General features: G+C 39.9%; 1 protein-coding gene and 1 long non-coding RNA gene across 3 annotated transcripts in view; one reads left to right on the top strand and one right to left on the bottom strand.

The window, feature by feature from the left end:
• Positions 1–13522, bottom strand: part of gpr156 (G protein-coupled receptor 156) — an 83550-nt gene that overhangs the window by 27826 nt on the left and 42202 nt on the right. The window contains exons 2-4 of one of the 2 annotated variants that reach the window (XM_073045341.1): positions 9757–9981; positions 8467–8591; positions 6936–7071 (exon numbers count right to left, since the gene is read on the bottom strand). In XM_073045341.1, coding sequence (XP_072901442.1) covers positions 6936–7071; positions 8467–8591; positions 9757–9873 — 378 coding nt within the window. In that variant the 5' untranslated portion in view covers positions 9874–9981. Of the gene's footprint in view, positions 1–6935; positions 7072–8466; positions 8592–9756; positions 10113–13522 lie in introns of those variants that run through there. The other variant, XM_073045343.1, reaches the window with a different exon arrangement.
• LOC140727687 (uncharacterized) overlaps positions 1–13522 on the top strand; it is a 76118-nt gene that overhangs the window by 34097 nt on the left and 28499 nt on the right. The window lies entirely within an intron of this gene.

The raw sequence follows: 13522 nt of genomic DNA, 5'->3' as shown, positions 1-13522 counted from the left end.
CAATTTTTCTCTGTACTCTTTCAATCTTATTGATATCTTTCCTGCAGCAAGATGCCCAAATACAGTTTCTCTCCAAACAGACCAGGCTTGGGGAGTGGTTTTTCGATATACACATCTCCTCTGCTGTATGAAGTTGTGAATCAGCTGTTATATTTTGCAAGATTGACATTCAATGGATCACTATTATTTTGATTTTGGTCACCTTCCCACAAGTTTGTTAATTTACTAGTAATTGGTACTGATTTAATTTGCTGTCACTAAATGTATTAAATGTAAGTGGCTATGGCTATATTAATTAAACAATACTTCACTGCCTGCATTGTGACAGGAGCTGATTTCTTTGGAAGCATAGTTCTATTTCATTAACTGTAACCTTTCACTCTATGAGCAATTGGCCATTCAGTTTTGAAAAGGGCAGAAGTATGGTTTTTATTTTTACTCATTATTGGCTTGAAAGGATACGGGAGGGGAGGTTGCGGGGGGGGAAGGCAGGAGACTTGGGCTGAGAGAAAAAGTGGATCAGCCATGATGAAATGGCAGAGCAAACTCAATGGGCCAAATAGCCTATTTCTGCTCCTATATATTATGGTTTTTATAGTCTGATGATTTGGAGGGGTCACTGGCAAGTGAGATATCTAACCCCCATTCCTAATTGCCTTCAGAAAAGTGATTGTTAACTACTGTGATTTTAGTAAGGATTATGATCCAGAGAACATCTGTCCCTTCCAGCTGCTCTGACATTCATCAAAATATGACTGATTCTTACCCAGCTCCATCTTCCTGCACTATCCCCATATCCCTTGGTTCTTTAAATATCCTGAAATTTATCTATTTAGGACAGAGAATTCCAAAGGTATACCACCCTCTGTGTGAATATACATCTCCTCAACTCAGTTCTGAGTGTGCCTGCTGATAACACACTCCTCAGCCAACTTTCTACTACATGCTTATAAATTTCATTAAGATACCTCTCACTCTTCTAAACTCTATAGAGCACAAGCCAAGTCTATACATTCTCATGTCAGATGACAAATCTGTCATCTCAGGAACCAGCATAGTGAATCTTCATTACTCTTCCTAGTCATTCCTTTCTGGGTGGGGAAGTTATACAGTACTCCAGAAGTGGTCTCACTTCTTTCATCCTGTACTCAAATCTTTTTTAAATTAAGGTCAACGCAATATTTGCCTTAATTTTAATTAAGACCAACTCACCATGTTGCACTGGCCTTTAGTAAACATGCCACGGTGCCTTTGAATATCACATTTCCAAACACTTTTCTGTTTTGTGCACTGAAGCAGATGATCTCGTATTTTTCAACATAATATTCTAACAGCCATCTTCCTGACCATATTTGCTTGTCTATGTTTCCTTGAAGCCTTTTTATATTCTTCTACCAGTCACAGGCCTATCTAGCTTAGTAGCAGTTGCAAACAATGGAAATAAGTCAAATAGCCCCCCTGCGTAGTTTATTGACAGAGATTGTGAATAGCTGGGTCCAGAGTACCAATTGCTGTGGCATCCTGTTTGTTTTACAGCCCGAGAAAGGCCAGTCAATTCTCACACTTGCTTTCGGCCTGTTACGCAATTCTCAATTCAGTCTTATAATGAAAGTATACTCTTGATGTTATTCATTAGGAAATTCCAAACTTTCAGTGCAGATGCAATGAAAGAACAGGAATACATTTCCAAGTCAATAGTGTTCCCATGCACCTATTGACCTATTTTTCTAGGTAATAACAGTTATGTGCTTGGCAGCAAGGCTTTTTGTGAATGTTTCACGTGTACAGTGGAGTTTTGAGATCAGGGTTCTCTGATCTTAAGTCTGGTCTCAAACACCTGCTGCCTGTGGCTATACCCACCCATGAGGAAGGCATCAGGAGTAAACCCCAAGGGGAAATCTGGAGCTGGAGTTCCTGAGGCAGTTCTATGTTGAGTTCAGTGCTGACTGGCAACTCCTGTGATGCTGCTGGTGCTAAACTGTATCGGTCTCTGCAATTCCTTTGGATTCATCAGTTCCATGGAGAGCGGGAGCCTGCTGTGTGGACAACAGCTTGGTCTCCATTTTATAGTGACCTGGCTTGAACGTGGACAGCTGGGATGCAACATCCTTGATTGACCCTGACTAACAGAGGGCCTCTATGTGCTAATAAACTAATCTGGCAGGGGAATGGGAACTGGAGTGACAGGGCAGATGATCAGGTGGTTGGTTTACAAACAGAGGCAATGTGTAGTGAGATTTCTAGCAAGGAGAGGCTGATGATAGGGCAGAATAGCAGTCAACAGGGTGAGTTGCAATGCACTAAATTGCAAAGGGTGAATACAGGACTAAAGGCATTTTATTTGAATACACGTATATGGAATAAGGTCAGTGAACTTTGTAGTACAGTTATAGGTTGGCAAAGTATGATGCTGAATGCATCACCGAATCATGGCTGAAAAGTACAATACAGCTGAGAGCTTAATCTCAAAGAATGCACATTATATCGAAAGGAAAGCAGAGGTGGCTTTGCTGTAAAAATCATTAGAAAGAGGTGACATAGGGTTGGAAGGTATTGAATCATTGTGGATAAAGCTAAGGAACTGCAAGGGTAAAAAGATCCGGATGGGGAATTATATCATGACCTCCAAACAGTAGTGAGGATGTGGTCTACAAGTTACAACAGGAGATAGAAAATACATGCGAAAAAGGGCAATGTTTCAATCTTGGGGGGTTCAATACGCAGGTATATTAGGAAAATCAGGTTGATGTGGGATTCCAAGAGGGGTATTTCTAGAATGCCTATGAGATGGCTTTTTAGAGCATCTCAAGGCTGAGCTCACTCGGGGATCAGCTAGTCTGGATTGAGTGTTGTGCAATGAACCGGAATTGATTGGAGAGCTTAAGGTAAAGGAAACCTTAGAGGCAAGTGATCATAAAATGTTCGAATTCACCCTGAAATTTGAGAAGGAGAAGCTAAAGTCAGATGTCGTAGTGTTATAGTGGAGTAAAGGGAATTACAGAGGCACGAGAGAGGAGTTGGCCAGAACTAATTAGAAAAGAACACTGGCAGGGACGATGGAGGAGCAGCAGTGGCTGGAGTCTCTGGAAACAGTTTGGATGGCTCTTTATATATAAAAGTAGAAGTAGTATTCTGGAGGCAAGATGACACAACCATGGCTAACAAGGGAAGTCATAGCCAACATAAAAGCCAAAAGAGAGGGCTTATAATAGAGCAAAAAAAGTGTGAAATTAGAGGATTGGGAAGATTTTAAATACCAACAAAAGCAATAAAAAGTCATTAAGAAGGTAAAGATGGAATATGAAAGCAAGCTAGCTAATAATATTAAAGGTACCAAAAGTTTCTTCAGATACGTGAAGTGTAAAAGATGGCGAGAGTGTATATTGGACCGCTGCAAAAGGATGCTGGATAGGTAGTAATGGGGACAAGGAAATGGCAGATGTATTTTCCATCTGTCTTCACTGTGGAAGACACTGGCAGCATGCTGGAAGTTCCAGGTGTCAGGGGGCATGAAGTGTGTTAAGTTACCATAACTAGGGAAAAGGTTTTTGGGAAACCGAAAGGTCGAAAGTTAGATATGTCACCTGCACCAGTTGGTGTACAACACAGGGTTCTGAAAGAGGTGGCTGAAGAGTTTGTAAAGGCATTAGTAATGATCTTTAGAGAATTACTAGATTCCGAAATGGTTCAGGAAGACTGGAATATTGCAAATGTCACTCCTCTCTTCAAGAAGGGAGAGAGGCAGAAGAAAGGAAATTATAGGCCTGTTGGTCTAACCTTAGAAGTTGGAGTCGATTGTTAAGGATGTGGTTTTGGGGTACTTTGAGACACACGATAAAGTAGGCCATAGTCAGCATGGTTTCCTCAAGGGAAATCTTGCCTGGCAAATCTGTTGGAGTTCTTTGAGGAAGTAACAAACAGGATAGACAAAGGAGAATCAGTTGATGTGTACTTGGATCTTCAGGTCTTTGACAAGGTGCCACACATGAGGTTGCTTAACAAGCTATGAGCCTTTGGTATTACAGGAAAGATTCTAGCTTGGATAAAGCAGTGGCTGATTAGCAAGAGAGAAATAGTGGGAATAAAGGGAGCTTTTTCTGGTTGGCTGCTGGTGACTAGTGGTGTTCCACATGGGTCTAGGTTGGGACCAATACTTTTTACATTATACGTCAATGATTCGGATGATGGAATTGAAGGCTTTTTTGCAAAGGTTGCAGACAATAAAAAGATAGGTAGAGGGGCAGGTAGTTTTGAGGAAGTTTAGAGGCTACAGGAGGACTTAGATTAGGAGAATGGGAGTGGCAGATGGAATACAGTGTTGAGAAGTGTATAGCCATGTAGTTTGGTAGAAGAAATGAAAGGGTTGACTATTTTTTTTAAATGGAAAGAAAATACTAAAATCTGAGGCGCAAAGCACTTGGGTGTCCTTGTGCAGGATTCCCTGAAGGTTCATTTGCTGGTTGAGTCTGTGATGAGGAAGGCAAATGTGATGTTAGTATTCATTTCAAGAGGACTAGAATATAAAAGCAAGAATGTAATGTTGAGACTTTATAAAGGATTGGTGAGGACTCACTTGGTATGTTGTGAGCAGTTTGGGGCCCCTTATCTTAGGAAGAATGTGCTGAAACTGGAGAGGGTTCAAAGGAGGTTCACAAAAATGATTCCAGGACTAAATAGCTTGTCATACGAAGAGTGTTTGATGGCTCTGGGCCTGTATTCACTGGAATTCAGAAGAATGAGGGGTGACCTCATTGAAACCTATCAAATGGCGAAAGGCCTTGATAGAGTGGATGTGGAGAGGATGTTTCCTATAATGTGAGAGTGACAAATACCAGAGATCACAGCCTCAAAATAAAGGGGTGACATTTTAGAATGGAGATTAGGAGGAACTTCTTTAGCCAGAGAGTGGTGAATCTGTGGAATTTGTTGTCACAGGCAGCTGTGGAGGCCAAGTCTTTATGTATATTTAAGGCAGAGGTTGATAGATTCTTGATTGGTCAGGGCCTGAAGGGATATGGGGAGAAGGCAAGAGATTGGGGCTGAGAGGAAACATTGGAACAACCATGATGAAATAGCAGAGCAGACTCGTTGGGCCAAATGGCCTAATTCTGCTTCTATATCTTATGGTCTTATATGCATAGAGAGAATCAAGAAGACTGCTGTGTTCTGGATGGTGAAGAACCAAGAGCCATGTTGATGCTATGTATTATCCAATTCTTCTGGGAGGAGGAACAAGAAGCTATTTAAACATTTTATAGTGAAGGTCAAGTAGGTAAAGAGGATGCGTTTCAATTTCTAGACAAAGGGCATCAAGAGGCAGGAGTATATAGTGAGATAAAGGATAATCCATGATGACATTGAATGACAGAATAAACTTGAGGTGCTGAATAGCCCATTCCTGCTCCTATTATCTTTGTTTCTAAAATTATATATTCTTAAAGGGGTGTCAGAAAATGTAACCTGGTAGTTCACATACCAGTTGAGGATAGCAGGATAAACTGATAAAAGCTTAATAAGCAGAGTCATAAAGCACAGAAGTTACTAAGTATACTATACTTCTTATTTAAATGAACGGTCAGGCCTCAGGCTGTTCGATGGAGCTAATTCAGATATTCATGCTCTAGGAAAAATGCCAAATGTTGAAAGTGTTGGAGGGATTTACCCAGAACAATACCAAAACTTATGGGTTAAGGAGAGAGCAGAGAAACTGGGATTTTCTCCTTAGTAAATTGTTTCACTAGTGGTGAAGAGGGATCAGTAACCAAAGAACATTGGTTTAGATAACAAGTTAGGAGACAATAGAACCAGTTAGGAGACAATAGGAGAAAGATAGACAATGTCAGAGCAAAGAAAAACAAACTACTAGAGGAATTCAGTGGGTTAAACAGCATCTGTGGAGGCAAAGGGATGGCTGGTGTTTTGTACCAAGACCCTCCATCATAAGATAATCAGATCTTTACTTATTTGGTATACACCACACAAAATATTCACTAGCAGCTTTCAAAAGGGAACTGGATATCTAATTTGAAAAAGGAAATTTTAGACACATATATAAGGAATTCACAGGTTGTGGAGATCAGACAGGATCAAGTTAGCCTGGTAGAGCAGGCTCAAAAAGTCATTCAGTGTACTTCCATTCCTGTTTTCTATGATCTTAAACCATGATCATTTATGATGATCATTTATTCTGATCAGAATTTCTGTGTCTTGCAAATTAATACCACCTTTCTAATTTAAATATTCTCCATCTCATTTTTTTTATTCATTCACTTTTTGAAGCAGCCTCTGCTTTTAAAAAGAATAATTTGAAACTTTTAAAATGTACATGTCTTTATTTCTTGTATGCATGAATGGATTTAACTCAATGCAAAATATTTACATCACAATTTTAATTTGTATTATGCTGAATTAAGTTTATCTTTATTTTATATAAATGTATATTTTTCCATTATAAACATTTACTTTTCTTTCTGACAATTAAAATTTGTTTGCATTTAGATATTCTACATTACGCCATTAAATCTTTCTTTTATGTGAATTAAATTCAGACTGTAAAATATTAATGCTCAGACATGATACTATTCAAAGCACAATTCAACACTCTAATCTGTAACCTCCATTCTACAATATGTAAATAAAAGATATCCTCAACCCCAAAGTGAGAGCTCCAGATATAGTTGTAAATTTCCACATTGTGTTCCAGGAATATAAGATTATTTCTTCTGCTCCTCTAAAATTGTTTGGTGAACATTCATGGCACAAAATTTTCAAGCCTGGGACTGTTATTTTATGAGAAGTTTTCACTGACAGGTCAGATTAAATGGGGAGTAGAAAGCCTCCTTTTTATATAGTCAGAACTAAATTGCAGCACATCCGAAAGATGGGCAGTTGAGAACCTCATCTTCACCAGCACAAGCTTCCTTTTATTTCCTCACCTGAAAGATCAGCTTGTTTGATATTTCTGCTGTAGCTGCTCTTTCTTCAAGTCCAAACATGTAACCACTAACATAAGTAAAAACACTTCCAATAATGGTTACAATGTTGAGGTTTGGGCTGGACATTTTCACAATCCTAGTAAAATTAATCAATGGAAGCAAAACCAAAGCATGAGGTGAAATCTTCAAAAGTCGAAACATCTAAGCAATATTCCATAATAATACTATTTTAGAATATATTTATGCAATATTCTACAATATTTTATTACATTTTTAATATTAAGAGTAGCTTGCCTCATCTGCCTAGGGTAGATCAATTGTTCCATACACTGAACCTCAACACCAGCATTTTGACGCTTTGAACTCACAGAATCAGAATGTTGCCAGTTCTTTACCTTAGTTGTAATTTTCCAAAACACCCACACATCCACATCTGAAAAATAGTTCCAACACTGAATCCTGCTCCCAATTACTCTTGAAGTCCCATAACCATGAGGCTTTATTAGTTGGTGGGATTTTGGGATAAAACATGCAAATTTGGCAAGACATCCTGATACAGTCACTGCATCCTCCATTGTTGGCACTGAGGTTTACTCAGTCACTGATACTCCACCCATGATACCCATTCTTCTGGAGAGGTCATGGCATATGGCGTAACTTGCAATTATTGAGAAATGATAACATTTAAAAATGGTATCCATTTCTGCTTGTTTCTTTATAAAACGGCTCATTGTAAGATTTTCAAGTTCAAGTCGATTGTCATCTGACTGTAGATCAGATCAAGAGTGCCGAGGGGTCAGAAATCCAGGTAACCTCTGGAGAATTTAAATGTATGGGTCCTTAAAAAGAGATTCCGTAGAATGTCTGTTGGATAGTTATACTAGTGATGCATTAAACAAGTGTATGACAGGAAAGATGTGATTGGGAATACAGCAGAAAATTGGGAATGTTGTCACAAATGGAGAATTTTAGTAATTGTAAATGCAGATCTGCCAGGCTAGTATCATTTGTTTTGAAACTAAAGAGGCCGGAGGTAATATTTAATTAAAGGTGCATAAAATTATGAGGACCTTCATTAGAATGGTTTGTTCCTTCAGAAGGTCAATAGATGAATAGATAAAAGGATCAGAAGGATTGTTAGAGGAGGTTTTTTTTAAATCCCAGAGGGTGATGGAGTTCTTGAGTTTTTTGCTGGAAAGATTGGTGAGAAAAGACATTTCAAAAGCACCGTTAATTGCTCAAGAGTGGAATTGGACTGACTGTTTTTCTCTTTAGCTGGTACGAATATGGGCAAAAAGGCCTCTTTCTCTGCTGCAATCTAGCTATCTGATGCTGTCTTTATTCAGGATGCAGGTGACATTCTTCCATTTCCCAAACCAAAGACACAATTCAGCCCAGACAGCAATTAAATCTGGGTATTTTCTTCCCAATATTGTTCAGGTCCAAGTAGATATCATTCCCACAAGATTTCAGAATTCGATCTCAGTACTTTTAAACCACACGTAATATTACATCACACCGTTATTTGTACCTATTGTTTTTGAATTTGATGGTGAAGAGAAGAAAAAAGAGAGCCAGTAGAATTCCACATGATAACAAAGTACCCATCATTCCAAATAATACAGGGGAGACATGTTCAGCTTCAGACATCATCTTCTTTAAAAAAAAACACATCACAGTTGTTAATACAAACTTTATGATCACAGCAACACATAATCCACATTAAACAGATTAAATTTAAAGATGTATTACTGATCAGTTTTATTTGATAGACAATGGTATCTGTATGGAAAAATAATGTGAATACACTTTATCAAGTAGAATTCAGTTCAGGGTTCAGGTGAGAAGCAAGTGGATCTATGATGATGGGTTGGCAGAGTTTTTGATGAACATGGAGAGCAAAGACAAACAAAATGAACAAATAGAATATTGGAGTACTTAAACTTGATTGTTATAAAGGGACATAGCTGGGTTGAGTTGAAATTAAATCACAGTGTGAACTTACGGATTCTGATGAACAAGATTTAAGATAGCAAACTTAAAACGTTACATAGGTTAGAAACAATCTGGCTTGCACGTTAACAGTCAATATCCAAGGTAAGGGGGTATCCAAAGTACTATTGGTGGCTTTTTCCAAACATGTAAGAGCAAGGAATTTCTGAAGATGATGTTGAGTTAAGATTTCTGACAGCCCAAGTGCAGTGGAAGAGCAATGGTGGATAGACATAGGTGAATCTCACCCTCCTCCGCTGAAAGCTAATCATATTCGCAGCTGATGTTGCCAAGGAGAAGAATGTAGTTAGGGAAAGTTAAGGATGGATCCTTAGTAATGATGTGAGAGTGGGGAAAGTCCATGATCTAAGGTAGGGTTCCCAATCTGTGGTCCATGGACTCCTCAGTTAATGGTAAGGGTCCATGCATACAAAAGGTTGGGATCCCCTAATCTAAGGTAAGAATGGAGCAAAAGGCAGTAAGTTTAGTCCTGCCTCCAGCTCTTTACCTGATTCACTTTAGACAAGCTGATCCACAGCCACAGATTTTTAATAAATAAATTAAATTTCTAATTGCATCCCCATATAAATATAAAACAAAACAAGCACTAGCATCACAATTTGACCACCTGCACTGTCATTTTTAATACTAGCATTATTATCATAAAGTGGTCTGTCTCCGTGAAACTTTAATCCAACTATGTTATACGTTGGCTCAGCCCAGCACCTTCAGGAAATAAAAGGTGAAAGAATTTGAGTGTAAAATTATGAAATGGTTTCTGAAGGGTATTTACCAAAATACTCACACTGAAGTTGTATTTTACACTTACTATTTGGAATTTACATAGTTGCTGTAGAAGTTGCATTCCATCTTCCGTCCTCAGGCCTGGATCAACGGTGCAGTGTGCGGAGCTGCAAACAGCACTGCAGTTAAGAGGTTTTTCCATATTGTGAGGTATGCAGTTCAGTGTTTTCAGCTCACCATTTTCCTTTTCTTGGCATCGTTATGTGCTGAAGTACTGCAGTTTATCACCAGAGGGAAACCTGCATCCATCCTGGCAAACAGAAAGCATAAAGCCCCCAAGATGACCACACACAGACTGATTTTTCAGATTCACTTCTCCTCTCTTCTGCTCTTTTATCCTCTTGGCAGTGATACTTTTGTGGAATTCAGTTTGGAAACATCAAAAATACATCACATAATACAGCAATACTTTTATTGGGCAACATTACAAACAAGCTTGAACCTGATTCCTTGCGAATTCTTGAGCACATGACACTAAACTGTGATCAGTATTTTTTTTAAATTCTTTCCCAGATTAGCTAAAATGAGTTAAATTGCAGCATCTTTACTGCAAACCTAGCCAAAATCAAAATCATTTCATGCTGATCTAACATTCAGTTCTTATGGCACATACCATTCTGAACAGTGCGTTTAGTCACAGGGCGCAGAGATACATTCAAAGATAAATTCAGGGTTTTGTTATGCAATCAAGAAATTGGATGTTCAATTCTCTTTTAAAACCACAGCTGGAATTCCTCTGAACTTATGACAACACAGGAAGCCCTTCAGCCCATCAAGTCCATGCCAGCTTATATTCTCACTCTGCTTCTTTCCCTAAATCCATCAACTCTCAATAACATTTTTATAATTTGGGTATACAAAGAACTAATTTACAACAACTACCAACACATCTTTGTGATATTAGAAAACCGGAGCACTAAGTAGAATCCCATAGAGTCCTAAGGAGAACATGCAAACTCCACAAAGATATAACTTCCTCTTTTCTCTCCTTCTCTTTCTCTACTTATCTTCTCTTCAGGTACTGAGTCCTCACTACCATGATCTCATTTTGAACTTCTCAGTATCACCAGCTTCTTCCACCACAGATTTACTGGGTTACATTCCCAATGCGACACATCATTATATTATATCTTCCATTCATTTCCAACCTTCATCATACCCAGACTACCGTGGATTCAAACCATTTACTAGTCCAATCTAACCTATGCCTTTGAATGCTTTACTCCTCCTGACCCTCTCTTTCAGTAGACCTACAATGTTTCATTACATAACAAGGGTTTAAATCTCACTACAGTTGTGAGGGAGTTTTATATTTAAGTAATTTAAAACATCTGCAATGAATTATCATGAGTAAGAAGAGATTCTAGATCGAGTACAAGGAATGGTGACCATGATACTACCAGGTTGGAAAACCCTACTGGTTCTCTGATATCCATTAGGGAAGGAAGTTGACCATCTTCCCTATCAAGGCACTAGGCCCCAGTGGCATACCTTGCAAGGCACCGTAAACCAGTGCCAACCAACTGGCTGAAGTGATCAAGGACATCTTCAACCGCTCATTGGTGCAGTGAAGTTTCCCACCTGCTTCAAAAGGGTACCAATCATACCAGGGTCCAAGAAGAGCAGGGTGAGCTGCCTTAATAATTATCACCCAATAATACTCACGTCTACTGTAAAGAAGTGCCTTGAGAGGTTGGTCATGGCAAAAATTAACTCCTGTCTGAGCAAGGACCTGGACCCTCTGCAACTTAACAACCACTATAAAAGATCTACAGTAGATGCAATCACACTGGCTCTCCACTCAGCCTTGGACCACCTGGACAACAGCAATACTTACGGCAGTCTGCAGATTATTTATTACGGCTCAGCATTCAACACCATCACCCCCTCAGTACTAACCAGCAAGCTGCAAACCCTGAGCTCTGGATCTCCCTCTGCAACAGGATCCTTGACATCCTCTCCAGGAGACCAGTCAGTGCGGATTGGAAACAAAACAACATCTCCTCTCTGACAACCAACACAGGTGCACCGCAAGGATACGTGCTTAGCCCACTGCTCTATTCTCTCTACACTCATGACTGTGTGGAGAAGGCCATGTATAAATTTGAAGATGACACAACTGTTGGCAGAATCTCAGATGATGATGAGGGGGGATATGGGAGTGAGGCAGATCAGCTGGTTGAGAGCGATCGCAGCAACAAATTTGCACTCATTATCAGTAAGACCAAGTAATTGATTGTGCACCTCAGGACGGAGAAATAGGGAGAACACACAGCAGCCCCTGTCAAGGGATCAGCAGCTTCAAGTTCCCGGGAGCCAACATTTCAAAAGATCTACCCTGGACCCAACATATTGATGCATTTATAAAGAAGGCGCATTAATAGCTTTATTTCATTAGGAGTTGGAGGACGTTTGGCATGTCACCAAAGACTCTAGCAAATTTCTGCTGATGAACACCACGGTAAGCATTCGGGCAGGTTGCATCACCGTCTATTTTGGAGATGCAGGATCAAAAAAAGCTGCGAAGGGTGGCAGACTCAGCCAATACGTCAGGACCACAACCCGCCCCTCTATCGAGGGCAGCTTCAAAAATGGTGCCTCAAGGCGGCGGCATCTAATGTGAAGGGCCCTCACATCCAGGACATGCCCTCTTGTTATTATTATTACTGTCTGAGGAGGTACAAGAGCCTGCCGACGCACACTCCATCTTTTAGGAACAGCTTCTTCCCCTCGGCAATCAAATTTCTGAATGCTCCATGAACAGTACCTCGATATTTTGCTCTTGCTTTGTACTATTTATTTTTATATATTCTCATTGTAATTTGTATTAATTTTTATGAAATAAACAGTACTGCTGCCACAAAACAACAAATTTCTTGACATATGTCAGTGACAATAGGTCAGTGACCAGTGGTGTTCCGCAGTGATCTGTTCTGGGACCCCCTTCTCTTTGTGATTTTGACCTGGATGAAGAAGTAGAAGAGTGGGTTAGTAAGTTTGCTGACAACATAAATGTTGGGGGGTGTTGTGGATAGTGTGGAGGGCTGTCAGAGGATACAGTGGGACATCAATAGGATGCAGAACTGGGCTGAGAAGTGGCAGATGGACTTCAACCCAGATAAGTGTGAGGTGGTTCATTTTGATAGGTCAAATTTGAAGATAGAACATAATATAAATGGTAAGATTCTTGGGAGTGTGGAGGATCTGAAAGTTCTTGGGGTCTGTGTCCTTAGGACACTCAAAGCTGCTGCATAGGTTGACAGTGTTGTTAAGAAGGCGTATGGTGTGTTGGCCTTCATCAGCCATGGGATTGAGTTCAAGAGCCATGAGGTAATGTTACAGCTATACAAGACCTTGGTCAGACCCCTGTTGGAGAACTGTGCTCAGTTCTGGTCACCTCACTACAGGAAGGATGTGGATACTATAGAGAGAGTGCAGAGGAGATTTACAAGAACGTTGTCTGGATTGGAGGGCGTACCTTATGAGAATAGGTTGAGTGAACTTGGCCTTTTCTCCTTGGAGCGATGGAGGATGAGAGGTGACCTGGTAGAGGTGTATAAGATAATGAGGGGCATTGATCGTGTGGATAGCCCGAGGCTTTTCCCCCAGGGCTGAAATGGCTAACACAAGGGGGCATAGTTTTAAGGTGCTTGGAAATAGGTACTGAGGGATTGTCACACAGAGAGTGGTGGGTGTGTGAAATGCACTGCTGGCAGCAGCAGTGGAAGTGGATACAATAGGGTCTTTTAAGAGCCTGTTAGATAGGTACACAGAGCTTAGAAAAAGAGAGA

This window comes from Hemitrygon akajei, chromosome 5 (genome assembly GCF_048418815.1).
Source record: "Hemitrygon akajei chromosome 5, sHemAka1.3, whole genome shotgun sequence".
In the NCBI taxonomy this organism is placed as follows: Eukaryota; Metazoa; Chordata; class Chondrichthyes; order Myliobatiformes; family Dasyatidae; genus Hemitrygon; species Hemitrygon akajei.
This window is presented reverse-complemented; position numbering and strand designations above follow the sequence as displayed.